Here is a 27,678-nt window from a genome sequence, read left to right as displayed (position 1 = left end):
CGAAAACAATATTCACATGTGAATATTTTAAAAGAAATTTGAGATTCTGAGCCAAACGCTGTCCACTCCCGTTCCAGAAGATTCAGATTGCTTTATTTTTTTCAATTCCCTTCTGTACGATGAGCGGATTACGTTTATTTTCTTCTTGACGTCGTCAATAGAACAATCCTTCTTGTATTTCTTCATAACATTTAGTAGTTCTCCATATGCTTTTGTTTTAATGTCGCGCACCATATATTCTGGACTGGTTATGTCCCAGAGGCATCTTTGCATTTCGTAGCAACATAAAAATTACTTTAAAAATTCATTTTCGTTATCCATGTTTGTCGTTTTGTTTGCAATTTTTTGCTTGGCCGATATTAAAATGAAGGAGAAGATTCTGCTATTTTTATCTCTTATTTGCAATAATAATCAATCAAATTAATAAAAACACACGACTTTTTTAACTTTTATTTGATATTTACTCTGCTAATTTATTCCTTGACTGACGTTGTTTCGTTCACACGGTCAAACAAACAAACAACCAACAGCTGACTGTCCAACATCCACAAAAAATTTTGTGGTTGCCTGATGACTGACAAAAATGAACAACCACACTGGCAAGCAACCGATTATTTGAGCAAAGCTGTCAGTCAAAACTGATCGTCTGAACCCCACTTTAATTCAATGGATTTCATGTTAGAGATTGATATTGATTTTTTAAATAATAATCGATATAATCGATAGTGCCAACGATTGTTTGCCAGCTCTAGTATTTAATCCGATATACCCCCATTATTATAAGTATTCTTTTGTTGTAGTTTAGATTTACCGGACAGATTTATAGCGTTTCGGTTAAGTTAAAATTAAAAGTGACGATTGAATTTCAAGGAGGACCTTCTTGCCATTAACTTTCAATGTGAAAATTATATTTTTTATTCCTCCAAATTAGTTTATTTTGCATTTTCAAATCCATCAGATAGTAAAAGAACACATATAATAGTGGCCCTTAATCGATAGACAAAACTATATATCGATATTGATTAATTTGGAGAAAGGATATTGCGGAAATGTCAGTGATTTTCTTGAAATTATGCAAAAGTAGTTCACAGAAATGTAAAAGAGGATAAACAACTGCTTATATTTTATAAAAAATGTAAAAAATACATTTTATTTTACCGAAAAATGTGTACGTGTGACTACGGACTTACTTTCTTACACACACATAACCGAAAAGCAGCGAAATATCTACTTAATTCAATGGATTTCATGTTAGAGATTGATATTGAATTTTTAAATAATAATCGATATTATCGATAGTGCCATCGATTGTTTGCCAGCTCTAGTATTTAATCCGATATAATCGATAGACAAAACTATATATCGATATTGATTTTTTAAAAATAATCGATACTGTGTTTCCTTATATTATCGATTGTTTTCCACCACTAGTAGTGCTGAGCGTGTGTTTACGTAAATTTTTTTGCAAAAATATGATTTCTATTGTTCAGAGAATTGTAAGACGTTTTTATTAATTAAATGCATTACATTTATTTAAATTTTTTTCTTTCGTAGTTGGGGAAACATCGCTTAACACTGGTGAGTCAAGTTGCAATCATGTCACGGCATAAATTGAATACTCTACCAGCTGGCGGAAAAATTTGAAATATCTTTTGAGATCTTTACGTCCTGATTACAAAAATATAAAGTTTGTTGGGGGAAGTTCATACTTCCCGAGATATGGGCCTCTGAAGTTCCGAAAATTCCCTTGTTAAAGTAAGAAAAAAAATTAAATTAAAAAAATGTTGTTCCCGTGCCCTAAATTGGCTCCTGTCCATAGGAGAAAGTCTTGAATCCCCGGCCTTCGGCCGTCTACTTAGAAAAAACTTACAATTAAAAAAAAATGAGATTTTTTCCGCCAGATGGTAGATTATTTAAATTGTTCCTGTCACTGTTTATTACCGTAAAGTGAAAGACATCCTTCGGGCACATCCAAAGCCGAGATGAGCAAGGAGAGAACACGCGCTTAATTTAAAATACGATACGAACGATCATTTCTGGCTTGTCTTTGCTTTCCCGACAATTCGCAGAAAAATATAAGAAAACTACCACAGTAGCTTTTCCGGCTTAAAACTTGGTTTAGACTGTGCACGGATGGTATCGGTGGACCCTGGTCACAACGATTTACCGTGGGACTGGGGAGAAGTCCATACTTTCCGAGATACGGGTCATGTCATTTCGGAAATGTCTTTAACACCGTTATCTTGTGTGATTGAATAGTGTGTGGCATGTCTTCAATCCATTTTTCAGAAATGATGAATTTTCCTCCAAATTTGAGTTCAAATTCAAAACAATTTTTAATTTCTTTACAAGCAATATTTGTTATTTTCAAAAACTGTCTGTCGATTGCTTGGAAAATAAACAAAATTCATCGGATTGAAAGTGTTTCATTTATAAAATCAAAACTACCCAACATACCAAAAAAGCTTGAGAATTATATTATAATAAGCTTACCAACATAAGCCTTAAGCTTATAAAAGACTTGAGAAATCAGTTGTTAAAAGCTTATGTCATAATTGTAGAAAAATCGAAACAGAACCCTTGTTTATAAGCTTACACTTGTAATTGTAGAACAAGCTTATGCAATTAATATTATCTTAAGCTTACCCTTGTAATAGTAAAACAAGCTTACATATATTTTTTTAAATTTTTTATTAAAATTTTATAAATTCAGTTCATATTTTGAGATTTAGTTATAAATTAACAAAGTGTGTAGTGTATTTTATCATTGTTATTTTTAATTTAAATTAAGTTGAATTGTGATTTAAGTTTTCACTCTATGATATACATAATTAAAATAATTATATTTACAGTTACGTTTTTTGGTTTTATAATTGTTTCGCATCTTTATACGATTTTTCGCGAACCGTCTTGAATAAATGTGTCGTTGGAGTTGCGGCATCTATAAAACGTAGAAATTTAGTGATAATTTTTTCAGTTAATTTTGTAGATTGAACTTACTTTATATAGCCGTTCTTGTGCAATAGTTGTGCGCCTTGCACTATGTATGCACGGTTTCGATTCTCAGGTCGGGCAAAAACATCATACTCTCCAACGTTGGCAAAATATCCCTCAGCGTAATGTAGATGACATTTCCTGATCAACCATGAAAAACTTTTATACAAGTGGTGTCGTAAAACACTCCGTTCGGATTCAGTGATAACAAGTTGGTCCCATATAATTAAGTCAATATGAAGCGGCGTGCACTGATTGATATGAGATAAATCTCCCGTGTCTATTAGGGGATGTGTATGGGAACATATGTATGAATGCCAATTATATAATTATTAAAATGTTCATCACTTTCGCTTTGTTCGCATTCACTTTAACTTTCATCACAAACGCTATTTATGTCACCAATCCTGAAAACTTCTTCTGATTCGTAATTTTTTGGTTTTTAAGAATTCAACCGAACTTCTTCATTTAATTTTTTTGTCTTTCAACACTTTTTATGTTTTTTGGCATTGCAATTATATTTTAGCACAACACGGATATTTATTTGTTAACACAACGCGGATATACATTTAATTACATAAAAACTAAAAGATCACAAAAAAAGTTTCTACAAAAACTAATTTATCAACAAATGTCAATTAACAAAATACTTTTCAGGCAGACTTAAGAAAAGTTTGTGCATGTAATAGTTTTTCAAGCATTGTTAAAAATTGATTGTGAATTTTCTATTTTTATAATATTATTCTCAAGTCCTAGTCCCAATTTACATTGGGCGAGTTTACTTGCGGCAATTGTCATTTTGTAGGAGAGAGAGGTGAGGCATATGGTAACCCTTTGCCTCTCAGCACCCTCTCTCACCTACAAACTGACAATTGCCGCAAGTAAACTCGCCTAATGTAAATTGGGACCTATTACTTTTTATTTTTACTTGGTATGTTGGGTATTTTGATTTCAATCCTGCTTAAAGTACTCACACATACATTGACAAAAACTTCAAAATTTACTAATACTATTAAGGCCCCCACTCATTTATCAGTCTGTGCCGTCAGTCCGATGAACCCTTTCTGTATGTGTGACTGACAAGTGTGTAGCACGAACCATCAGTCAATTCTAAAAATCTTGAATTTCTCCTCCAAAAATGAATGAATTCTACGTTTTTTGTGTTCCAACTCCAACATTATTTTCTGTTTTTTAAAATTATTTATTGACAATTTGAAAATAAACACAATTTACCCAGACTGATGGGGGTTCATTTTGAAATCAAAACTATTTTGATTTTCATCAGTCTTGGAAAATTCACACATACATTCTCAAAATTTAAAAAATTCACACATACTACCATAAATGCTGGCAGTCAGACTGACTAATGAGTGGGGACCTTTACAAATGCTGTCATGCATGCCCACAGTGTATGGGCCGCACTATGGGCACCTCTCGAATCGGTCTCAAATTTGTTTATAAAGTGTGCTACACTGATCACAACGATATATAGCTTTGCCGGTGAAGTCCCACTTTTGCACCTGTCCACAGAAAAAGTATTTTTTTTTGTTTAATAATTCAAAGCTGCCAATATATTATTAAATTTGCTTGTCAATATTTGTGATTGTTTAAACCCCCATACCATTGCTATCGCAAACGATTCGTTTTCGAATATTTTTCGATAGTTTTGCGGATATTTTGTTCGAGAACGACACACGATAACGATTGAAAACGATTCATTCGTCGCTCAGTTTGTGGCAGGAAAACCCTCGAATTCGAATATCGTTAATAATATTATTAGCGAATGAAAGATGATAGTTTTTACGATAGTGCCGAAAAAGCATTTTTTGGCGCAGTTTCAGTGTTATGACGTATTTAACTTTATCTGCGATACGATGTGCGGTAACTGCTTATAAAATAAACATCGAAGTATTTATATCGAAACTATTTGAAAAAAGCAAATGGGAATTTTATACGAACTACATAAAATTATTTTTTAAAACAAACAAATTTACGAATTACAAAAAGTTTTTCGAAACAATTTTTCTTGTAAAGAAAAAAACATTCCCCAAATGTTCGAAAATGATATCGTTTTTAAACTTTTGACGAACAAAAGAACAATGTGCTTGTGTACACCCGAAAAATATTTGCCAATCCTTCGTCGTTTTCGAAAGTTGTGCCGGACATTCGAATAATATCCGCATCTGGTATGGGGGGAAATTTGATAATGTATAGGCGTCCACTCACCTATCAGTCTGCCCGACAGCATTTGTGATAGTATGTGTAAAGGCCTCCACTCACATATCACTTATGCTGTCGGGCCGACGAACCCTATATTGCATGTGTGGGCATGACAAGTGTGTAGCAAACAACACAAAAAAAACATTGTTCCACAACATCCCATACGGGACAAGGGAGACTTCTCTCATATCAATGGGTGCACCCCGATTCATATTTAGCTCAATGATATGGGACCTACTGTTTATCGCCGAGTCCGAACGGCGTGTCCTAAGACACCACTTATAGAGAAGTTTTTCAAGGCTGAAATACTCAGGAAATGTCGCCAACATTACTGAGGGGTATTTTGCCACCGTTGAAAAATGTTTGGAGTTGCCTGGCCGGGGAATCGAACCACCGACCTTCTGCGTGCAAGGCGGGCGTGCATACCATTGCACCACGGTGTGTAGCAAAGCCTTCAGTAAATTCTCCAAATATGAATTAATTTTAATTTTTTCTTTGTTCCTTCACAAACATTTGCTCTGTTCCAGAACCTGCAAGAAACTACTATTTTTTACTACGATAACAATTTTTCCTTTATGTTATCGAAAAAAAAAATATTAACAATTAGTAGATTCTCGCAGTACTGGAACAGACCAATTATTATTTGTTTTTGAAAATTGTATATTGACAATTTGAAAATAAACACAATTCGCCCGGACTGATGGGAGCTCATTTTGAAATCAAAACTAGGTATTTTGATTTTCATCCGTCCTGAAAAACTCACACATTCTCAAATTTTCAGCCATACAACATACCAAAAAAAGCTTGAGAATTATAGTACGTTTATATATAACCGGATTTAACAAACCCGCTGGGTTTCAAATATCAATTCCTTTGCTTTTACGTCAAATAAATCCTCATTAAGAAGGTTAATAGTACGTTTATATATAACCGGATTTAAGAAACCCACTGGATTTCAAATGTCAATTCCTTTGCGCATACGTCAAATAAATCCTTATTAAGAAGGTTAACCCTGCAAAAGGCTATAATATAAACATGGTCTAACCCTGCAAAAGTCATAATATAAACATGACCTTATATTATAATAAGTCTTATGCCAGACTATGAAAATTTTCATTGAAAACGTTTTGCCATTTTCTTCCAAATTTTCATTGACGTCTACACACATACATATATGAAATCATATGAAAATTTTGATATTTTCATTGCTTTGCATTGGTTTGAGAGTTACGAATTTAAACACAAAGAATAATTTCAGATTACAGAACCTTGTGTACAGAGTTTCACCCCCTTCATACCTCTTACCTATAAACTCGTTTTCACGTTAATGAAAATTTTCATAGTCTGGCATAAGACTAAGATTATAGTACGGTTACACTAAGAATTTCTTGCCGGGTTAACCCACTTTGAGAGGATTTATTTGACGTTTGCGCTATGGAATTGACATTTTAAATTCAAACCCACTGGGTTAATCCGGTTAAGCTTATAAAAGACTTGAGAATTTTATTGTTAAAAGCATATGTCATAATTATAGAATAATCGAAACGGGACCCTTGATTATAAGCTTACCCTTGTAATTGTAAAATAAGCTTAGAGTGCCATCAGACCATCTGTTTTTCGTATATTATGTATCTGTTTTTTCAGATCTGTAAAGAGTAGTTTACACTATATGTAAATGTCATATGCCATGCAATTTTCCATCGTTATATAGTCGCTAATGGGTACATTACACGATATGTTTTTTACATATGAGCTGTCACTTTGCATATACATTTTGTATGGGAGAAGTGACAACTCATATGTAAAAACATATCGTGTAAAGTACCCATAATATGTGCAATATTGGGAATTTTCCTTACGCCATTTACTTTGTGCGTCCACACCAGCAAAAATTTAATAAGATTACGTCTTGGCATTGCCTGCGTGGGTAGATATGGAATGTTTTTATTTCGTGTCATATGACATTGATAGATAGTGTAAACGACCTCTAAGTACTACTCGTCGTGTGATACATAAAAAAAATGTTGAATCAAAATGAGATGACACATACATATGTACATTTTTCGATTAGAGAGCGCTCTATTCTCGTCTGTAAACACAAAGAGAGCAGCTGTTTTGTTTGTTTGGCAAAGCTGTTGTTTACATATAAAAAAACATAACCACGTATGATAGCAAAAATCATAAACTGTATGTAAAATGACAATTTTGTAGTACATATGAATTTACTATATGTAAAAAACAGATGGTCTAATGACGGCTTTACCCCCGTTTGCACATGCAAGTGACATTTCGAAAAATACCAATACACTCACACGTATTCAATATCATTTACAATCTCAAGTATATACAAATAAAATTGAAAATCTAAAGGCCTGCGTACATAAGCTGCTTTGCCTGATTGCCTTGCTTTGCTGCTTCAATAAAAAAATAAAAGAACAAAGAAGGCCGACCCAATTTCCAACTGATGGCAACCCAGTTCGAAATTTCGTCTTTATTCTATTATTTTTATTACGTCAGAAATGAAGCAGGTAAGCAAGGCAATCAGGCAAAGCAGCTTATGTACGCAGGCCTTTAAAAATATATTTAAAAAAAATTAAAAATAATTATAAAATTAATAAATTTCAGTGTTCTATTTTTAAATGCACTAAAAACTAGAAAATAAGTATATAATTAAAAAAATTAAGTAACAGTGTTTTATTTATAAATGCACTTAAAAGTAGAAAATAATATTTCATGATGGAATCTCTCAAATAAAAAGCTTGAATTTGAATTAAAAATTGTGACAATATTGAACGGCAAGCATTTTATTTGGGAGATTCCATCATGAAAAATTATTTTCTACTTTTAAGTGCATTTATAAATAAAACACTTACTTAATTGTTTTAATTATATACTTATTTATTAAAATTTTATCATTCAGTTCATATTTTGAAATTTAGTTATAAATGAACAAATTTAAATTAAGTTCATTAGTGATTTAAGTTCAATCTATGGTACATTTAAAATAATTATATTTACAGTTACGTTTTTTGGTTTTATAATTGTTTCGCATCTTTAAACGATTTTAAGCGAACCGTCTTTAATGAATGTGCCGTTGAAGTTGCGGCATCTATGAAAGGAAGAAATTTAGTGATAATTTTTTAAGTTAATTTTGTAAATTGAAAGTACTTTGTAAAGCGTTTGTTGTGCTTAAATTTCGAAAACTTCCGTTCCTTTTCAATAGAGCTCTTCTACCAACACTGCATTTAGCCATCTCTTCTTCAACAATGATTTCTTCAATTATATGTACATAGAATGGGCATGGGCGTCACAGTGGTGCAATAGTATGAACATACGCCTTGCACTCTGTATACGACCGCTATTTTTGTCACCAATCCTGAAAACTTCTTCAGGTTCTTAATTTTTTATGATTCTAAAGAAGTTCAATGACTTTGTTGTCTTTTAGCACTTTTACAGTGTTTTATTTTATATTTATTAGGCATCGGCAATTATATTTTAGCACAACACGGATATAATTATTTGTTAACACAACGCGGATATAAATTTAATCACATAAAAACTAAAAGATAGATGTATAATATAAAAAAAAATGTTTCTACGAAAATTAGTTAATCAACAAATCTCAATCAACTAAAATGTGTATACAAATAATTTCCAGACAGACTTAAGAAAAGTTTGTGCACGTAATAGTACTGTAACTTAAATTATTTTTTATTTTTAATTTTTTAGTAAATAATTTTTTGACCACTTAGAAAGCCATAACCAAATTACTGCCAATTTTGGGCGAAATATAGATATATATGGGGCCTATACCAAAACCTGGACCCAAATCCACAATTTTTGGTGGGGAAGTTTATGTATCATTGGGAACTCCAAATGTCAAGCTGCCGCCAATTCGGGCTAAAAATGAAGATAAAAATCCTCAATATACTTGAAATCGGGCGGGACCGCTATATGGGTGCTATAGGAAAAAATGGATCCATATTGGTTTTGGTTTCATATTCATGTATTGTCATCCAAATCTGAAATGTGTGCAAAGTTTTAGTTAGATTGGTCAACTGCAACTATGTTAAAAATTAGTTACTAGGATTTGAACTAAACAGACAACAAAGCAAGTTAAATAAAACACTGTAAAAAACACGTAATTCAATAGATAGTTCCAACATCTTGTAATGCGGACAACAAATGATTTCTCATAACAGTTGTTATGAATCTGAAATTAGCAAAATTATCTTTTTTTCATGGAAGGGATTTACTTTACACTATTTATTTATGCTCATTTTTGCACTTATTAATGCATAAAATAAAATTTATTTGCAGATTCAAAATGTGCGACTATATAGCAGCACAAACGCAGAAAAGACAATTCAACAAGCATTGGAGAATCGATTCCCGAAAGCAACCATTGAAGTAAAGGACGTATCAGGCGGTTGCGGAGCAATGTTTGAGGTTTTCGTCGAGGCAAAAGAGTTTGTTGGCTTGAACACATTAAAACAGCATAAACTTGTTACAAATACACTTAAAGAACAAATCAAGGAAATGCATGGCGTGCGAATACATACAGCTGTTCCTCGAACTTCCTAAAATATTCATACGGACTAGAATATAAATTGTTGAAATGATTATTGTAAATTTAAGTTTTTTTTTTTGTAAATAAAATTGTATGAAACATACATACGTTATTAAAATAAGAACAAACAAGTTTAACACTGAAGTTTAACTTACAAAGTTGTAACTAAGGGGATTTATGTCATTTTATTGTTATATAAAAAGTATACAGTTGATTATTTCTCTAAATCTTGGCATGTTGACTTTTCTTAAAGTATATTTCAATAGGCAGAGGAGGTACGTTTCCGTCCTTGGCTGATGATAAACCATTGTCGATATAATTTTCTCTTGGAAGTACGTTTGTCGTCGGAACTTTACTTGGCTTTGTTCTTGCTTCGTAGTGGTGACTTCTAGAACGCGAAGTTGTAGATGTTTGAGAATTAGATATTGAAGTCGGTTTTGAGAGAGATCTTTCGGATGACGAAGCCTTACTTTTAACATCAGGCGTTTGGTTGCGTCGTCTATGTTTGTTCTTTCCCCTTGACCTATTGGCAGAAACTTCACTTGTCTTCTCTGTCGTTAACTCTTGCGTTCTCTTTGAATTTCGTGCTGGAGTCTTTTGAATTCTAGGCTGGTGATTGGAACGATGTGTTTTTCGTGTTGATTCGGTTGACGATACTATTGGTAATGTTCTCCTATGACTTGTGCTAGTTTCTTCAGTTACTATATCAGTTGTGGATGTCGGCGGGGTTTGTGTGGTGGTGGAGGTTGTGGTAGATGTACTTGAGGTCAAAGAATATTTCAAAAGCTTTGTTTTCTTCGATTTATATTGGCGTCGATATTTAGGCGTTTTTTTGGTGGCAGGTAGCGGGCTTATTGCCGTAGTTGATGTTGTGGACAATGTAATGTTTTTGTATGCTTTTAATGGACTTCTAATTGATTTGGGATATTTGTGAGTAGTATTACGAACATGAAAATAAGGACGTTTTAAGTTTGTTTTCTTAAATATACTCTCTTTAGTGGTAGTAGATGTTGCCATTGTTGTATAAGTTGGTAGAATGGAAGTGTCACTATTGCTGATAGTAGATGTGGTAGCATCTAGTTGATCATTTTCTTCAGCAAAACGTGTTGTAGTTGTGACATCTACAGTGCTTTGACGTGTCGTGTACTTTATTGTGGGATACGCCTTTGTAGTTGTGAATGCCACACTGTTTGGAGACAGAGTGGTTGTTCTACTTCTACTTACTCCATTGTATTTCGGCGGATAACTAGTGCTGAAATATTGATATTGGTTGTTATTTATACTTTGCTTATACTGACGAGGCTCTTCGTAGATAATATTGCCTTTTTGAGTTCTTTTATTTTCGTCGATTATTCTATTACGAATTGGTGTTTCATAGACGTTTATGTGTGTATAGTAGGGATCTTGTTCATTATAGCCTTTATCGAGGTTGGTATAATCGTCGATCTGTTGCGTTTCTTCCATAGTATCGTAATTTTCGTCAAAGAAATTTTGCAGAAAACTGTGTCTTGTTGTCTTCACGGTACTTTGCGCCTTACTTTGTGCTTTCATAGAGCTAAGCTGATGACTTTGAGCATGTTTGTAGGCTTCCCAAGGATCATTAAATATTTGGTTGTTGGAAGGAGGCTTGGTTATAGCATCTTCAAGTGTAAAGAAATTATGTTGCTGTTGCCTGTGCTGCTGGAAAATTTCTTTCTGGTTTGTGGATGCCTCATTTTGTTGAAGTGGTAAAAATGTAATGAAATTTGATGTTGTTACGGTTGCTGGAGTAGTGCTTATTGGACGATGTACTACAGGAGTTGGTAAGAATGTCTTTTGTGTAGTGGTAGTTTCAACAATTTCTGGTTTTACGCTTGAAGTTGAAGGAGTCGCAGTGGTAGATATTACCACATTTGTTGATTGCTGAGGCAGTGGAATAATTTTTTGTTGAGGCAAATGTTGAACTTGTGAAAACATATCACAAGAGTGACTGGTTGCCACTTGTAAGGAATCTTTAAGAGCTGTTTTTCCGAAACATGAATATGACTTTGCTTCCCTTCCGTTTGCAAGGATGTCTTTATTGTCCATCAAGGATTTGGCAAGCTGTGTGCTGCTACTTGTTATGGGCATAATTCCGTAAATTGGTTGATGTTGCTGAGCTACCATCGGAATCCTACTGATATTGTTCCATCCATTTAATTTGTTCATGTACGGGTGATACGTATGTTTATTATTATGACGATATTTAGGATAGATTGGAAAAAATTGTGTTGTCGGTGGTGTGGGAGGAGGAAAATGGGGTTTTGGTATAACGGCATTCATAATGGTAATATGATGAGAATTTCCGGGCTTTCTGTGAATATGGAGAACAAAAACAAAATAGAAAATTCGGGTAGAAATGTATTATGGTCTGTTTCTCTAAGACGATTCGAATACAAAGACGTTAGAACTACTACCAAACTTCTGTTTTTTGAACAATATTTGAATTGTTTTTATTTTCAATCACACAAACATTTCCTACAACAACAGGAAGTTGGTAGTATGATACAATAAGAAGGTAGCAGCAACTGCCGTTTTTGGTAACATAAGATGTCAAAATTTGACATAAATTCAATGCAATTGGGCTGATAATGCTACCTTCTTATTGTATCATGGTTGGTAGTAATTCGAACGAATTTGAATTCGAATCGTTTTAGAGAAACAGGCCATTAGATATGGCAAAAATAAATATACATACATATGTATATATTTTAGATAATTTCTGTTACCTTTTATCGCCCATATCATTTAGACCATAAGGTTGAATTTTTTGATTTGTTGTTGGTATTGCAAAAATGTAACTTTGATGGTTCAATTGTGGAGCTAATTGGGGAAATCCATAGCGATTGTAGTTTATTGGCATTAACGGTGCTTTTGGGTTCATATATAGGTGTTGTGGCAATAATGGTTTCCATACCAAATAGCGAGGTTGAGTGTATAAGTCTTGGCGATTGTTTAGGCGCCATTGCTGATTGAAAAAAAAAATAAATATTACATCCGTTCGGTTTTTTTTTTTTTTAAACTTACATTATCCACACGAGGTCGATGATTCTGTATACAATTTATTTGGACAAATAAAATGAATACTAAGAGGAAAAAAACATGTTTCAAGTTATTTATAAATTAATGACTGGTTTAAAAATTATGTACAGTTGGTGAAAATATTTAATGCACAACTTTTGTAATTAATAGTACTCTATTTAGTATTGTAAATGCAAATAATACTTTTAACATGGCACTCTATGTATTCGAGAAAATTCGATTACAAGTCAAATGTCAACGAACTAGGAATACATTAAAATCCACACTAGGACATGGATTTTATTATTAAAACATGATAACTATCACTGACAGATAGTTTTAACAATAAGGAGCCACGAGAGTCATACCACTGCCATGTTATCCCTACTTTTGCAAATTTCTTTAGAAATATTTCAACAGAAAAGTACACTCATTTTTATATTTTTTGCTAGTACATAAAATGTGAGAAAGTTTTAACGAACTATTTAGAGTGACTATTATTATTTTAATGTTACTTTTGACAAAATATTCTAATTATCGTTTACCACAAAGAGTAAATAACAACGAAGGACCACTCATCTTTGGCCAGCCTTTTCTTAGATTTTCACAATTTTCTCGTTTTAGTATGAAAGTGCAGTGTCTACAGCTAAGACCAAACTGATTAGAGAATTAATTCATATATTCGAAAGACTATAAAACAAGATGAAATGATTTGAAGCAGAACGGCTGCATGTGTTTTTTTTTTTAAGTTTTCACTGCATGCTAGTCTGGGGATATTTACTATCGCTGTTATATTCATGAACATCTATTTATTAAAAAAAATAACTTTGTACATAAACATCTGCACACACATAATGAATCTTAAACGCACAACACCATTATACAAAAATATAATTTGAAACAATAATTATTTGCAAATGAATATGCCTACTGAAAATTAATTTGTATTACAAAATATATTTACCATATGCAATGTTAATTCTATATAGTAAAGTTTTGGGAAAATGCGTCGTCGTAGAAAATTTGTGTTGCTATTATATCAATCATCACGATTAGATCGATAAATTTTTGTTGTATAGTGTAGTATAAATAAAAAACAACAACAATCATAATTAGCTGAACATTGTTAAAGTTAGTTCAAAACGCGAGGAATACGATGTATTTTTATTGTAAAGAAAGTGAGAGTGCCGTTTGACGTGAAGAAATAGATAGATATTGATCCAATAGCTTAAAATTCGAGGTCTTAATGTTATTGAAAACCGCTATGATTGGAATATGTTTTATGACATATTTGATTATACATATGTGCCAACATGTTCTTTATGTTGTTGGGGAAATTACAACAATAATAATTTTTACTATAAAAGGGTTTGACATTTCATATGTCTTAAGCAAAGCAGAAAAATAAAGCGAAACATTAGCCTCATTTTCGATTGATCAATCGAAAATCTAGAACCTTATTGATTTGTTTATTATAAAATTTTACCAATTTTTTTTACAAATATGTTGTAAGATTCTTTTTTTAGCCACAACAATGAACTGGTAAAGTTTTTTCATCGATAGGAACATAATTGGGACCTTTAGAGAATTTTCGTGAAAATGTATCTTGCCCCACACAAATTACTAGGATCGCTCGGTTGGCTAATTTTAACCGATGACCATATACATACATAAAGTTTTTGGATCAAATGGACAAAATATGAGGGGTCGCCCCCGTCAAAATAAAATTAACGCTTCTCAACAAATTTTTAATGGCATTATTACACCCACATAGGGATTATGTAACCTTTTTAAGTATTTTTTGTACAATTTTGGCTTTGCAATTCTTTTATTGTCTAAGGCCATGTTTATATTATAGCCTTTTGCAGGATTAACCTTCTTTATGAGGATTTATTTGAAATATAAACAATGGAATTGACATTTGAAACCCAGTGGGTTTGTTAAATCCGGTTATATATAAACGTACTATAACATTTGTTCAGTTTCCGAACTGCAAGTATCTACTAATATCTACTATATGGACAAATTGCTATCGTATTAAAATTTTTTAGGTTTTTGCAGGTTCTGGAACAAACCATGTGCGTTTTAAGCCACAATGATTGAATTCTATCACGATCTTAAAATTTACTTTACTTTGTAAAATATACCCTGAGAATTTTTCAATTACGAAATATTGGATAGCAAAAAAACGTTGGTCGTTTTTACATTTAGTTTTAAGGTTAATGTTTCTCTTACAAAAACCTCCTAATCATTCAGCTGATCTCGAAAGAGAAAAATAACAAAATTAATCTTTTTTATTATTAAGAGTTTCATGACAGATAAGGCTATGAGATTATTGGATGTAATTCCATTATCTCAAATTTCGCCCTGATAAAGAAAATATAGAATTTCTAATAAAAAGTATAATGAAAAACAATAAAATATCAGAACTACGATTATTGCATTAATTATCTCATACAGTTTTACTGAAATATGTAAAATAGTATTATTTTCATAATTTCCCTTTTAAATAGTCCCCCTGTCCACATTTAAATGTCAGCCAACGTTGTTGCGCTCTGCGTCACAAAAAAAATCTTGAGTCATCACAAATTCAACAGCAATCAGTGCTTGCACATCTTGGCATTGTCGAAATTTAAGAAATCAAGGACACTGAAGAAGGAGTAACAATAATTTGCAATTGAACTAGTAATAAATTCACCCCCGCCTCCCAAATATTCAGTGGTTGTGTGTCACGACATGAAATATCCTGGCAACGGCGGGCAATTACACCATGACAACGACCAAAAAAAGTAATTTCATATTCACCCTCGTACGAATTGAGAACAATGTTTTTACCAAACGTCTTTTGCAGAATTCCCTTAGTTATTAATTAAGTTCGAAAATGTCAACAACGAATTGTAAAGATTTTCGCTTGCAGAGCATCGTTTCAATCAAATTGCTACTAATAATTGCACCATTATTGGTGGGTCAGCATGGATACGTGTGTTGCTTGGAAGCTCCCACAGTTCATCTGCCCAACCAAGGCGCCATTGTGGGCATGTATATGAAAATGTTCCGTACCCAGAATATTAAAGCCTATTTGGGAATACAATATGCCAAGGCACCAAGATTTGCACCTCCCGAAATAAAAGTGAACAAATGGAATATGATATACAACGCAACATCCTATGGACCGAAATGTTGGCAACGACAAAAGGATAACAAACCCACAGATAAACAAACATCTACCATACAAGAACTTTTAATGACGTCCACTTCAAGCGGAGCAAGTTTTCGTGATGGTTATGCCGAGGAGTGCTTATATTTAAATATATTTATTCCAGATGGTTAGTAACATATGATAAAACGTACGGAAGCGGTTGACTCAATCATTAAATTAGTTTATAGTTTACACAATACATGAATTGAAAAAAGCTTTTTAAAAAAACAATGGAATACCGCGAAAACCTATACGCTATCTTTGTATGTCAAATGCCTCCCTTCTGGTCCTTTCTTCTGATATTATGATGTCACCTTGTAATCTATACTAAATATAAATAATAATTTGCCAACTTTTGAATATAACCGACAAAAATATAATTAAATATTTATAAAATAGTCACCATCATCCTTGAACATTAGGCCGGGGCGATTTGAAAACCTTAATGAGCCCTTCGGGTTTTTGATTCCTGGGATTAAACTGAGCAAAAAAGTCCACTAGGCCATAGGTCTACCGCGAAAATCGAGCTTCCCGATTAACCGATTTAAAAAAATAATAACTTGTTCGAAAGATATTATTCGCCTCTTTAAAAGGAAGAAGGATCAATAGATATCCGTTGTGAAAAAAGAAAATATGTCCGTTTAAATTTAAAAATGTAAGAAAGCCAGATTTTCACTACTTTTACCGTTATAAAAAACTAAACGAAGTGACCCAAACGAACTAAAGGCACTTACATTGTCCATGGATCCCAACACGATAAAATTTTGCATTAGAACACTTGAATATTTTTCTGGTCAACTTTTGTAGCACAATGTCATTTATCGATATTTTCCGAATAGTTTGCACCTTCGCAAGGCCAAAACTGCCTAAAGGAGCGTTCCAATGCTTTTGCGATGTATTAGAGACTTCTTAATCACTGTCTTGGCTACAATTTTTGTCTTTGTATTGGATCGAAAATCTCAATGGTTTGGCTGTTATATGCTAAAATGTCCAAAAACGTGGATAAAAAACTTAAAGTCAAAATCGGGAAGCTCGATTTTCGCGGTAGACCTATGGTCTAGTGGACCTTTTTGCTCAGTTTAATCCCAGGAATCAGAAACGCGAAGGGCCCATTAAGGTTTTTTTCCTTCCATACAAATCGCCCCGCCCCATTGAACATAATATACTATGTATAGTTTCGCGTTTGATACAGATTTTTGATTTTCCTTACATTAATGAAATCGTTAGTAGCAAAATATGCAACTAAATAAACTATTCAACAAATTATTTTCAGGGCCTCCTGGTTTAACCGGTTATGCTGTTATGGTTTGGTTCCATGGTGGTGACTTCTCATCCGGTAGTCCCACTGATATTGATCCTTTTCAAATGGTTTTCAAGCAAAAAGTCATTGTCATAACTGTTGCTTATCGTTTAAGCATAATGGGTTTCTTATCATCTGGAGATGCCGAGGCTCCCGGAAATTTTGGACTGATGGATCAATCTGCTGCGCTCTTGTGGATACGGAAAAATATTGCCCACTTTGGTGGCGACTCGAAAAAAATAACAATTATTGGAATAGGTGCTGGTGCAGTGAGTGCAGGTTTACATCTAACATCGGGAGATTGGTCCAGAAACAGTTTTCACGGTGTCATAATGATGTCAGGAAATCCTCTAACAGAAGAGACTGTAAGGACTTTTGATGCTTTCAGTCCCCACTTGGATGTAATTGCAAATGTCTTTGGTTGTAATCGTAAACCGACGTCAATGCTTATGCAATGCTTGAGAAGAGTTGATGCCAAAAGGTTAATGGACAATTTGCCAGATGTGGAATTTGGACCGATCATTGACAAAGGCTTCAGCAATTCATCCAAAGGATTTATTGATGATTTTCCAGTGGTGCTCTTCAGGAATGGAAATTATCACAAAGTTCCAATAATGATGGGAATGACGGACATGGAAGACGTTCTTCAAATACTAGACGACGAGGAGCGTGAAGGTACCGAGATGACTGCTGAAGATTTCGAAACATTTGCATCAAAGGTGGCAATGAATGATATTCAGAAAACCAATCAAAGTGATTTATGGTGCACTGATTATCCTATTGTTCTCGACTCCATTAACCTAATGTATAAGAATGAGGAGAACGTTAATCAAGAAACAGTTCTAACTAACTTTATTGGTTTCCACACTGATCGAGTGTATTTGGCTCCTCTTTTTCTTTTGGCGAATCTAGTGAGTACCGAAGAGGACGTTTATATTTATTATTTTAACATTCGTCCCAAAACGGAGTTTTATACACTTCCGAGTTTTGTAAGTGTACCGAAATATTTTGATCAAATATTCATATGGGGTGTTCCGTATATGAATAACCAAATGTTTATTAACCGTTGGAACACAACTGATAAGAAAATAGCCGAAATGGTAATGACACTGTGGGCAAATTTTGCGAAAACTTCCAATCCAACTGCTTCCAATGTTTACATAAAATGGAATTCATATAATGTCAACAATCAGTCTTATTTAGTAATCAATGAGGACTTCAACGTACGAACTGTGGCTGAAAATCACAAGATAAATTTTTGGAATGATTACTATCCAAAATTGATAGACTTTGCTATTGAATGCTGCGCTTCCAGAAATGTCGCTAAATCTAATCTTCCTTGCATGGGTTTCAATATGCTCTTTATTACTATAATGTATATTTTACATAAAGTGTTTATAGTGTAAAATTGTTAATATATACATAAATATTTACATATATACAATGTATTTGTAATTGTCGAATAAAATAGAATTTTATTAAATCAATAACGTCCTTACGAATATGGTATGCTCAAAATATTCCCCATCCTTTGATAGCTTGTTGTGTATGTAAAGTTCATATTCGTACACGACTCAAAACTGAATAAAATCGTTATTTATGGGTACTTCACACGATATGTTATTTTACATACGTGCTGTCACTTTGCCTATACATTTTGTATATACCCAGCAAACCAATCGTACCGATATCGTAACGAAATCGGAACAAATTTCGGGTGTTACGTCCGATATCTGATCCGAAATCGTTACGATATCTCAACGAAAGTTGTATGAAGTGGTTGACATAATTTCGGAACGAAATGTCGGAGCGAAATCGGATCGATTTCGGTCAGAATTCGCAACGAAATCGGAAGAAAATCCTTGGGAAATTCGGAATTCGAATTTCTTCCTCCGAATTTTCGTACAGATTTCTGAACGATTTCGGAATAATGTCGTATGAAAATCTAAGGTACCTTCCGAACTTTCGTAAAGGTTTCTGAACAATTTTGGAATAATTTCGTAAGATTATCGAAGGAAAAAAATTTTCTCTGATGCCTCTTTTTTATTGATAATTTTTTTTATTGGAAGATTATAATTTCAAAGATATCTAATGATTTTCACTGTTGTTATCATTTTGTAGTTATAGTAGAACAATGTAAACTTTGTGTACGAATATGTTGAATCTATCAGCACTAGCTTGAATTATTATATGTTGCATTTATATTTAAAATATTTAAAAAATTTATATGCGAATTTTATAACCAACCATTTTGTTTTTCGACAACAAACTAAAATGTTACTTGTTAGATATATACAAAAGGTGGTTGTTGTGCGAAGGGAAAATTGTTTCCGACATATCGATCCGAATTCGTAACGAAATCGGAAGAAAAACATTAGCAAATTCGAAGGGAAATTTACTTCCGACATTTTCTTCGAAATCGGAACGAAATCTGAACAAATTCCCCTACGAAAAATCGTATAGAAATCGATACGAAATCTGAACGATTTTGCTTCCGAAATTGTTTCGATATGTCGGACATCCGACATTTGGTTTGCTGGGTAAAAAGTGACAACCCATATGTAAAAAATACAATTCTGATTTAGGTCATGTTTATATTACGTATAGCCTTTTGCAGGGTTAAAATTCTTAATGAGAATATATTTGACGTATACGCAAATGAATTGATATTTGAAACCCAGTGGGTTTGTTAAATCCGGTTATATATAAACGTACTATTACTAATAGCTGTGTTCCTTTACTTACCTGAGGTTAACCTGCAAAGCGTTCCTTAACCCCGAAAAGTGGCAAAACTGGAAGCAATTTTTAAGAGAGTGAGAGGGGAGAGAGAGCGAAAATGGCTTTCTCTTCTACCACAGGCTACCAGCAAAATTTCTGCAGGTAGAACTGATTTTTCGACTTTTTTGACGATTGACCGAAGAAAAAGTCGAACACAGACAACACTAAATTAAAAACAATGAAATAAAAGACGAAAATTGATTTTTTTATGTTTTTTTTCTGACATTGCTGCCGGATCTACCATTTTTCCGTTCCTTTACTTTTCTGGTAAAAATGTTCATGAGAGAGCAATTTTGAACAATTTTGACACTTTTCTCTTTTACCACTCTTACCATTAAAAAAGTAAAGGAACAAAGCTAATACTAACATGTGGATACCCAGCAAACCAAAATCGGAAGAAACATCCGAATTAGGACAGAATTCGATCCGAAAGTCGGAAGAAACATCCGAGTTCGGATTCGAATTCGGTCCGAACTCTGACCGAAAGTTGACGTGTTCTCTGACCGACATTCGGAAGTTTTTGCAGACTTTCGGACCGAATTCTGATGATCTATCGTATAAATTTCTGATGTATTTACCGACGTTCGGACAGATATCGGTCCGAATTCGGAAGTAAAACCTTATGAAATTCGGAAGTTTTGGACGACTTTCTGATCGAATTCGGTCCGACTATCGTATTCAGATTTATTTATCAGCATTCGAACAGAATTTATTTATTTAAAAATGTTAATTCATGAAAAGGTAAAATCGTTGCCTTCAATTGTTTGTTCATCTTTCTTTTGTTATAGTTTGGATTTACCGAACAGATTTATAGCGTTCCGGTTAACATAAAATTGAAAGTGATGTTTGAATTTCAAGGAGGAGCTTCTTAGCATTAACTTTCAATATAAAAATTATATTTTTAATGCCTCCAAATTGATTTATTTTTTTTCAAATCCATCAGATACCCAGCAAAATGTTTGTAGCCAAAGAAGTAGTTGAATCATAAGTGCAAGTGATTCCGGACCACATCTTTTTACGTGAAAGAAGTCATGCTTTTTACAAGGGCATGTTGCAGCGAGGATACTGTCTATTTTGCATCTCAATCACAGTTTTTGCAATAGTTCTTTGAAGTGAATAAATATACATTTCATGGAAGGTTTTTTGAATTGATTTTTCGATTAGTTAAAAATTTACTCTATAGCATAGTACACACGGTCTAACAAAACTGACAGTCAACGTACTTTTACGGTAATTTTCTGGCAAATAAAAACTTTTTGTTAGCTAAAAATGATTGAAATACAACATTTAAGGTATAATTTAGTGATTAGGAAAGTAATTATTCAGATAGACTTTGATATTAACGAAATAGACCTCGATGACTGTCAGTTTTGTTGGACCGTGTGTACTATGCTTATAGAAAGCATTTTGCGGATATCAAAGAAATTGACATCTATTAATTGATGATTAATGCATGTTTCAATGATTTGAAAAATGTCAGGGTCAATTGGGAATATTATTTAAAAGTTGTGATATCTTTTAATGCACATGTATATTTTGGACCTGTTTCTCTAAGTCGAAGGTCACACTAGAGTGGTTTCATTGAAACGTTTAGGGATTCTTAAATCGAGTTCCCCACTACAGCAACTTTATGATTTTACTCTAGTATGGAAATCGACCTAGAAACCCTAGATTTCATGAAATTGTTTCAATGAAACCAGCTAGTGTGACCAAGGACTAAGATGATTTGAATTCAAATTCTTTCGAATTACTATGCAACTTATGTTATTTTTGTTCGATTGGAAACAAAAATTAATCAATAAAAACAGAATTTTGGTAATAGTTGGAGCGAATTTGAATTCGAATAGTCTCAGTGAAACAGGACATTAGCTTTCAATGAACATCGTTGTACTATTTTAAGTTCGATTTGGTCCAACTTCTATACCCTCCACCATGGTACCATGTCCTCCACCATCATATATGCAAAGTTAAAATATATATACCGTGCATCTTATGGTGGTAATATTTTATGTTAAAAAAGTTGGTTTCATGACTCAAAAAACACAAAATAGGCAGCATCCTACCTGCACCATGCCCTTGTAAAATCATGAATTCTTTCACATAATTAGATATAGTCACTTGCATTCATGATTCAACTACTTATTTCTTTTGCTATAAGCTAAAATGTAGTTAGTAACAATTGGCACTCATGATTTATTTTTGGATACAAACATTTTACTACGTAATTAAAATTACATAAAACTAATAATTTGTTAAGTTATTAAGTTTTTTATTTGCAAAAAGTTGTTATAAATGTAAACATTGCTAAAATGTGAAATTTTTATGAAATGGATTCAAAACGGACATTGTCAAAATGTGAAGAACGGAATGTATCTTTCATGACTCTGCATGGACTGCTTCAAAAAAAGCTATGCAATCATTACTTCACATAGAACAGCTTCAAATAAATTTTGCTGGGTAGTAAAAGAACACATGCATGGCACAAATACCAGGTAGTGGCATCGTAAAATTTTGAATATGTTATGTCAAAACTTTCTTTATGTTGTTGGGGAAATTACACCAAAAATATTTTTTTATAAAGGGATTTGACTTTTCATATTCGATCAGCTGGTGTGATACCACTACCTGGTAGTTCTGCCATGAACACATGTAATAATGGCCCTTAAGGTTTTAATATCATCTTATGGGTACTTTGCACGATATGTTTTTTACATATGGGTTGTCACTTTGCATATACATTTTGTATTTAAAAAGTGACAACCCATATGTTAAAAACATATCGTGTAAAGTACCCATTAGGCTGTTAAATGTTCGTGCGCCACTTGGTAGAAAATAACCAACAGTGGAGAACAACATATAACATACATATGAATTTCCACGGAATGGCGTTGAAGTTTGACGAAGAAAATCTTTACTTCCATTAACTTCATAAAAATAAAACGCCTGTTAGACTATCGATATAAAGGGTGTTTTTTTAAGCTAGATAGAACTTTAAATTGTAAAAAGTAACACAAAAAATTAAATTTTGATGAAACTTTTTTTATTTGTTTCAGTATACCCTGACAAATCATCATGAATAGACTCACGCTTGAACAACGCTACAAAATTATCCAAATTTACTTTGAAAATCAGTCGTCGATTCGCGCAACTTATAGACGACTTCGTCATTTGTATGGCGTTCAGCGATGAGGCGCATTTTTGGCTTAACGGGTTTGTTAATAAGCAAAATTGCCGCATATGGAGTGAGACCAATCCACAAGAGACCCTACAGACTCCATTACATCCAGAAAAATGCACCGTATTGTGCGGTATTCACGCTGGTGGCATCATCGGACCTTATTTCTTCAAAAATGAGGCTGGAGCTCGCGTTACGGTCAATGGAGATCGTTACCGGACCATGATCAATGATTTTTTGTTTGAAAATATGGATGACATTGATCCGGAGGAGATGTGGTTTCAACAGGATGGCGCTACGTGCCATACGGCGAACGCAACCATCGACTTATTGAAATCAAAATTTGGCGATAAGTTGATTTCGAGAAGTGGACCTGTCAATTGGCCTCCAAGGTCGTGCGATTTGACACCTCTCTATTATTTCCTGTGGGGCTACGTGAAGTCACTGGTTTATGCTGACAAACCAGCAACAATTGATGCCTTGGAGGCCAGCATTGTTCGTGTTATTCGTGACATACTGCCAGCAGTGCTCGAAAAAGTGGCCAAAAATTGGACGTCCAGAATGCACTTCGTCAAGAACAGCCGCGGTGACCATATGCCCGAAATCATTTTCAAATGTTAATGTCACGTATTGATCTTTCGAATAAAAAAAATTTTGATTACAATTTAATTTTTTGTGTTATTTTTTACAATTTCAAGTTCTATCGGACTTAAAAAAACACCCTTTATATAAAAGAGTAGTGAGGTGAGCATGGTACAAATACACAGGTAGCCGCATCGGCAATTGTTGGTAACATAAGGTGTCAAAATTTGACATCAATTTAATGCAGTTGACACATTATGTTACCATCAGCTGGCATGATAATGCTACCTGTATTATTGTACCATGGAGGTGAGTGACTGACTGACTGACTGATTCATCAGCGCCCAGACGAAACCGCTGAAGCTAGAAAGTTGAATTTTTGGGTGTAGGTTGCTGTTGGGGTGTAGGGGTGAGATAAGGCTGGGTTTTTGGAAATTCGACCTAGAAGTGTACGAAAAGTACTAAAAGGTACTAAATATGGTACCCTTTGTATTAGGCAAACGGTAAGAGCTAGAATTCTGAAATTTGGAATGAGGGTAACTGATGGAGAGCTAGAAAGATGTACCAAAGGGTTTTTGGGAATTCGAACCATAAGTGTACGAAAAGTACAAAAGGGTATTAAATTTAGTACAATTGAGATTTGGGTGAACAGATTGAGCAGGAATCCTGAAATTTGGAATGAAGGTCACTGATGAAGAGTAATGATGAAAGGTTTTTGGAAATTCGAACTATAAGGGTACGAAAAGTACTAAATTTAGTACAATTTGGATTTCGGTAAACGGATAGAGATGGAATCCTGAAATTTGATATGAGAGTCGCTGATGAAGAATAAAGATAAGAGGTTTTTGGAAATTCGAACTATAAGGGTACGAAAAGTACTAAATGGTACTAAATTTAGTACAATTTGGACTTGGGTGAAATTTGAAATGGAGTTACTAATGGAGACTAACAAAGAAAGGTTTTTGGAAATTCTACCTATTAGTGTACGAAAAGTACTAAATGGTACTCAATATAGTACTATTTGGATTTAGGTGAACGGATAGAGCTAGAATCTTGAAATTTAGAATGAGGGTCACTGATGTAGAGAAGCGATGAAAGGTTTTTGGAAATTCGAACTATAAGGGTAAGAAAAGTACTAAATTTAGTACAATTTGGATTTCGGTGAACGGATTGAGCTGGAATCCTGAAATTTTGAATGAGGGCCACTGATGGAGATTAACAAAAGTACTAAATGGTACTAAATTTAGTACAATTTGGATTTAAGTGAACGGATTGAGCTGGAATCCTGAAATTTGGAATGAGGGTTCACTGATGGAGATTAACAAAAGTACTAAATGGTACTAAATTTAGTACAATTTGCATTCGGGTGAACGGATAGAGCTGGAATCCTGAAATTTTGAATGAGGGTCACGGGTGGAGAGCAACAAAGAAAAGTTTTTGGAAATTCGAACTGTATGTGCACGAAAAGTACTAAATTTAGCACAATTTGGATTTGGGTGAATAGATAGAGGTGGAATCCTGAAATTTGTAATGAGAGTCGCTGATGAAGAATAACGATGAAAGGTTTTTGGAAATTCGAACTATAAGGGTACGAAAAGTACTAAATAGTACTAAATTTAGTACAATTTGTATTTCTGTAAACGGATAGAGATGGAATCCTGAAATTTGAAATGAGAGTCGATGATGAAGAATAACGTTGAAAGGTTTTTGGAAATTCGAACTATAAGGGTACGAAAAGTACTAAATTTAGTACAATTTGGATTTGGGTGAACGGATAGAGCTGGAATACTGAAATTTGGAATGAAGGTCACTGATGAAAAGTAACAATCAAAGGTTTTTGTAAAGTCTACCTATTAGGGTACGAAAAGTACTAAATGGTACTAAATTTAATACAATTTGGATTTGAGTGAACGGATTGAGCTGGAATCCTAAAATTTGGAATGAGGGCCACTGGCGGAGAGTAACAAAGAAAAGTTTTTGGAAATTCGAACTGTGAGTGCACGAAAAGTACTAAATTTAGTAAAATTTGGATTTGGGTGAACGGATAGAGCTGGAATACTGAAATTTGGAATGAAGGTCACTGATGAAAGGTAATAATGAAAGGTTTTTGGAAAGTCGGCCTATTAGTGTACGAAATGTACTAAATGGTACTAAATTTAGTACAATTTGGATTTGAGTGAACGGATTGAGCTGGAATCCTAAAATTTGGAATGAGGGCCACTGGCGGAGAGTAACAAAGAAAAGTTTTTGGAAATTCGAACTGTGAGTGCACGAAAAGTACTAAATTTAGTAAAATTTGGATTTGGGTGAACGGATAGAGCTGGAATACTGAAATTTGGAATGAAGGTCACTGATGAAAGGTAATAATGAAAGGTTTTTGGAAAGTCGGCCTATTAGTGTACGAAATGTACTAAATGGTACTAAATTTAGTACAATTTGGATTTGAGTGAACGGATTGAGCTGGAATCCTAAAATTTGGAATGAGGGCCACTGGCGGAGAGTAACAAAGAAAAGTTTTTGGAAATTCGAACTGTGAGTGCACGAAAAGTACTAAATTTAGTAAAATTTGGATTTGGGTGAACGGATAGAGCTGGAATACTGAAATTTGGAATGAAGGTCACTGATGAAAGGTAATAATGAAAGGTTTTTGGAAAGTCGGCCTATTAGTGTACGAAATGTACTAAATGGTACTAAATTTAGTACAATTTGGATTTGAGTGAACGGATTGAGCTGGAATCCTAAAATTTGGAATGAGGGCCACTGGCGGAGAGTAACAAAGAAAAGTTTTTGGAAATTCGAACTGTGAGTGCACGAAAAGTACTAAATTTAGTAAAATTTGGATTTGGGTGAACGGATAGAGCTGGAATACTGAAATTTGGAATGAAGGTCACTGATGAAAGGTAATAATGAAAGGTTTTTGGAAAGTCGGCCTATTAGTGTACGAAATGTACTAAATGGTACTAAATTTAGTACAATTTGGATTTAAGTGAACGGATTGAGCTGGAATCCTGAAATTTGGAATGAGGGTTCACTGATGGAGATTAACAAAAGTACTAAATGGTACTAAATTTAGTACAATTTGGATTCGGGTGAACGGATAGAGCTGGAATCCTGAAATTTTGAATGAGGGTCACTGGTGGAGAGCAACAAAGAAAAGTTTTTGGAAATTCGAACTGTAAGTGCACGAAAAGTACTAAATTTAGTACAATTTGGATTTGGGTGAACGGATTGAGCTGGAATCCTGAAATTTGGAATGAGGGGTCACTGATGGAGATTAACAAAAGTACTAAATGGTACAAATTTAGTACAATTTGGATGTGGGTGAACGGATAGGACAGGAATCTTGGAATTTTGAATAAGGGTGACTGATGGAGAGTAACAAAGACAGGTTTTTGGAAATTCGAACTAAAAGTGTACGAAAAGTACTAAATATAGTACAATTTGGATTTGAATTAACAAATAGAGCTGAAATTTTGAATGAGGGTCACTGATAAAGAGTAAGAAAGGTGTACCAAAGGTCGAAAAGTCCTAAATGGTAGTGAGTGAAACTTGGAATTAAGATTACTGTTAGAATTAGAATTGAGATATGGAGGTAACTTTAGAAAATCATACTAATGTGCACGAAGCAATACTAAATTCGATACAATTTGTATTTGGGTGAACAGATTACTGTTGGAGTGTAGGATTGCGGTTACTTTGGAAATTCGTACTTATGAAAAAGTGCTAAATGAAAGTACATTGGCTATAATTTGGATTTAGGTGAACGAAAGAAGTGAGTTATGCAAGTAGTTTTTGGAAAGCCGTGTACGATAAGTGGCAAA

The 27,678-nt window shown here is 33.7% G+C and overlaps 3 protein-coding genes across 4 annotated transcripts; 2 read left to right on the top strand and 1 right to left on the bottom strand.

Annotated features, from left to right (window-relative positions):
- Positions 1-1,402: 1,402 nt before the first annotated feature.
- Positions 1,403-9,887, top strand: LOC141405293 (bolA-like protein 3). The gene is made up of 3 exons (XM_073989479.1): positions 1,403-1,496; positions 1,555-1,578; positions 9,535-9,887. Exons 1-3 carry the CDS (start codon positions 1,473-1,475, stop codon positions 9,796-9,798), a joined length of 312 nt encoding a protein of 103 aa, XP_073845580.1. The 5' UTR covers positions 1,403-1,472; the 3' UTR covers positions 9,799-9,887.
- A 42-nt stretch (positions 9,888-9,929) lies between these two features.
- Positions 9,930-15,507, bottom strand: LOC141405291 (uncharacterized). Of its 2 annotated transcripts, none has more exons than XM_073989477.1 (4): positions 13,788-15,507; positions 12,830-12,888; positions 12,532-12,770; positions 9,930-12,116 (listed from the first exon to the last, which is right to left on the bottom strand). In XM_073989477.1, the coding sequence occupies exons 3-4, from the start codon at positions 12,684-12,686 to the stop codon at positions 10,007-10,009; spliced, it is 2,265 nt and encodes a 754-aa protein (XP_073845578.1). In that variant the 5' UTR covers positions 12,687-12,770; positions 12,830-12,888; positions 13,788-15,507; the 3' UTR covers positions 9,930-10,006. The 2 variants fall into 2 exon arrangements, with proteins under 2 accessions (XP_073845578.1, XP_073845577.1); XM_073989476.1 differs by lacking the exon at positions 13,788-15,507 and adding an exon at positions 13,369-13,558.
- LOC141405292 (liver carboxylesterase 1) lies at positions 15,488-18,809 on the top strand. The gene is made up of 3 exons (XM_073989478.1): positions 15,488-15,612; positions 15,675-16,149; positions 17,296-18,809. Exons 2-3 carry the CDS (start codon positions 15,705-15,707, stop codon positions 18,726-18,728), a joined length of 1,878 nt encoding a protein of 625 aa, XP_073845579.1. The 5' UTR covers positions 15,488-15,612; positions 15,675-15,704; the 3' UTR covers positions 18,729-18,809.
- Positions 18,810-27,678: the final 8,869 nt, after the last annotated feature.

The sequence above is a fragment of the Musca autumnalis genome, unplaced genomic scaffold (assembly GCF_047663935.1).
Source record: "Musca autumnalis isolate F117 unplaced genomic scaffold, ASM4766393v1 scaffold_5, whole genome shotgun sequence".
NCBI lineage: Eukaryota > Metazoa > Arthropoda > Insecta > Diptera > Muscidae > Musca > Musca autumnalis.
This window is presented reverse-complemented; position numbering and strand designations above follow the sequence as displayed.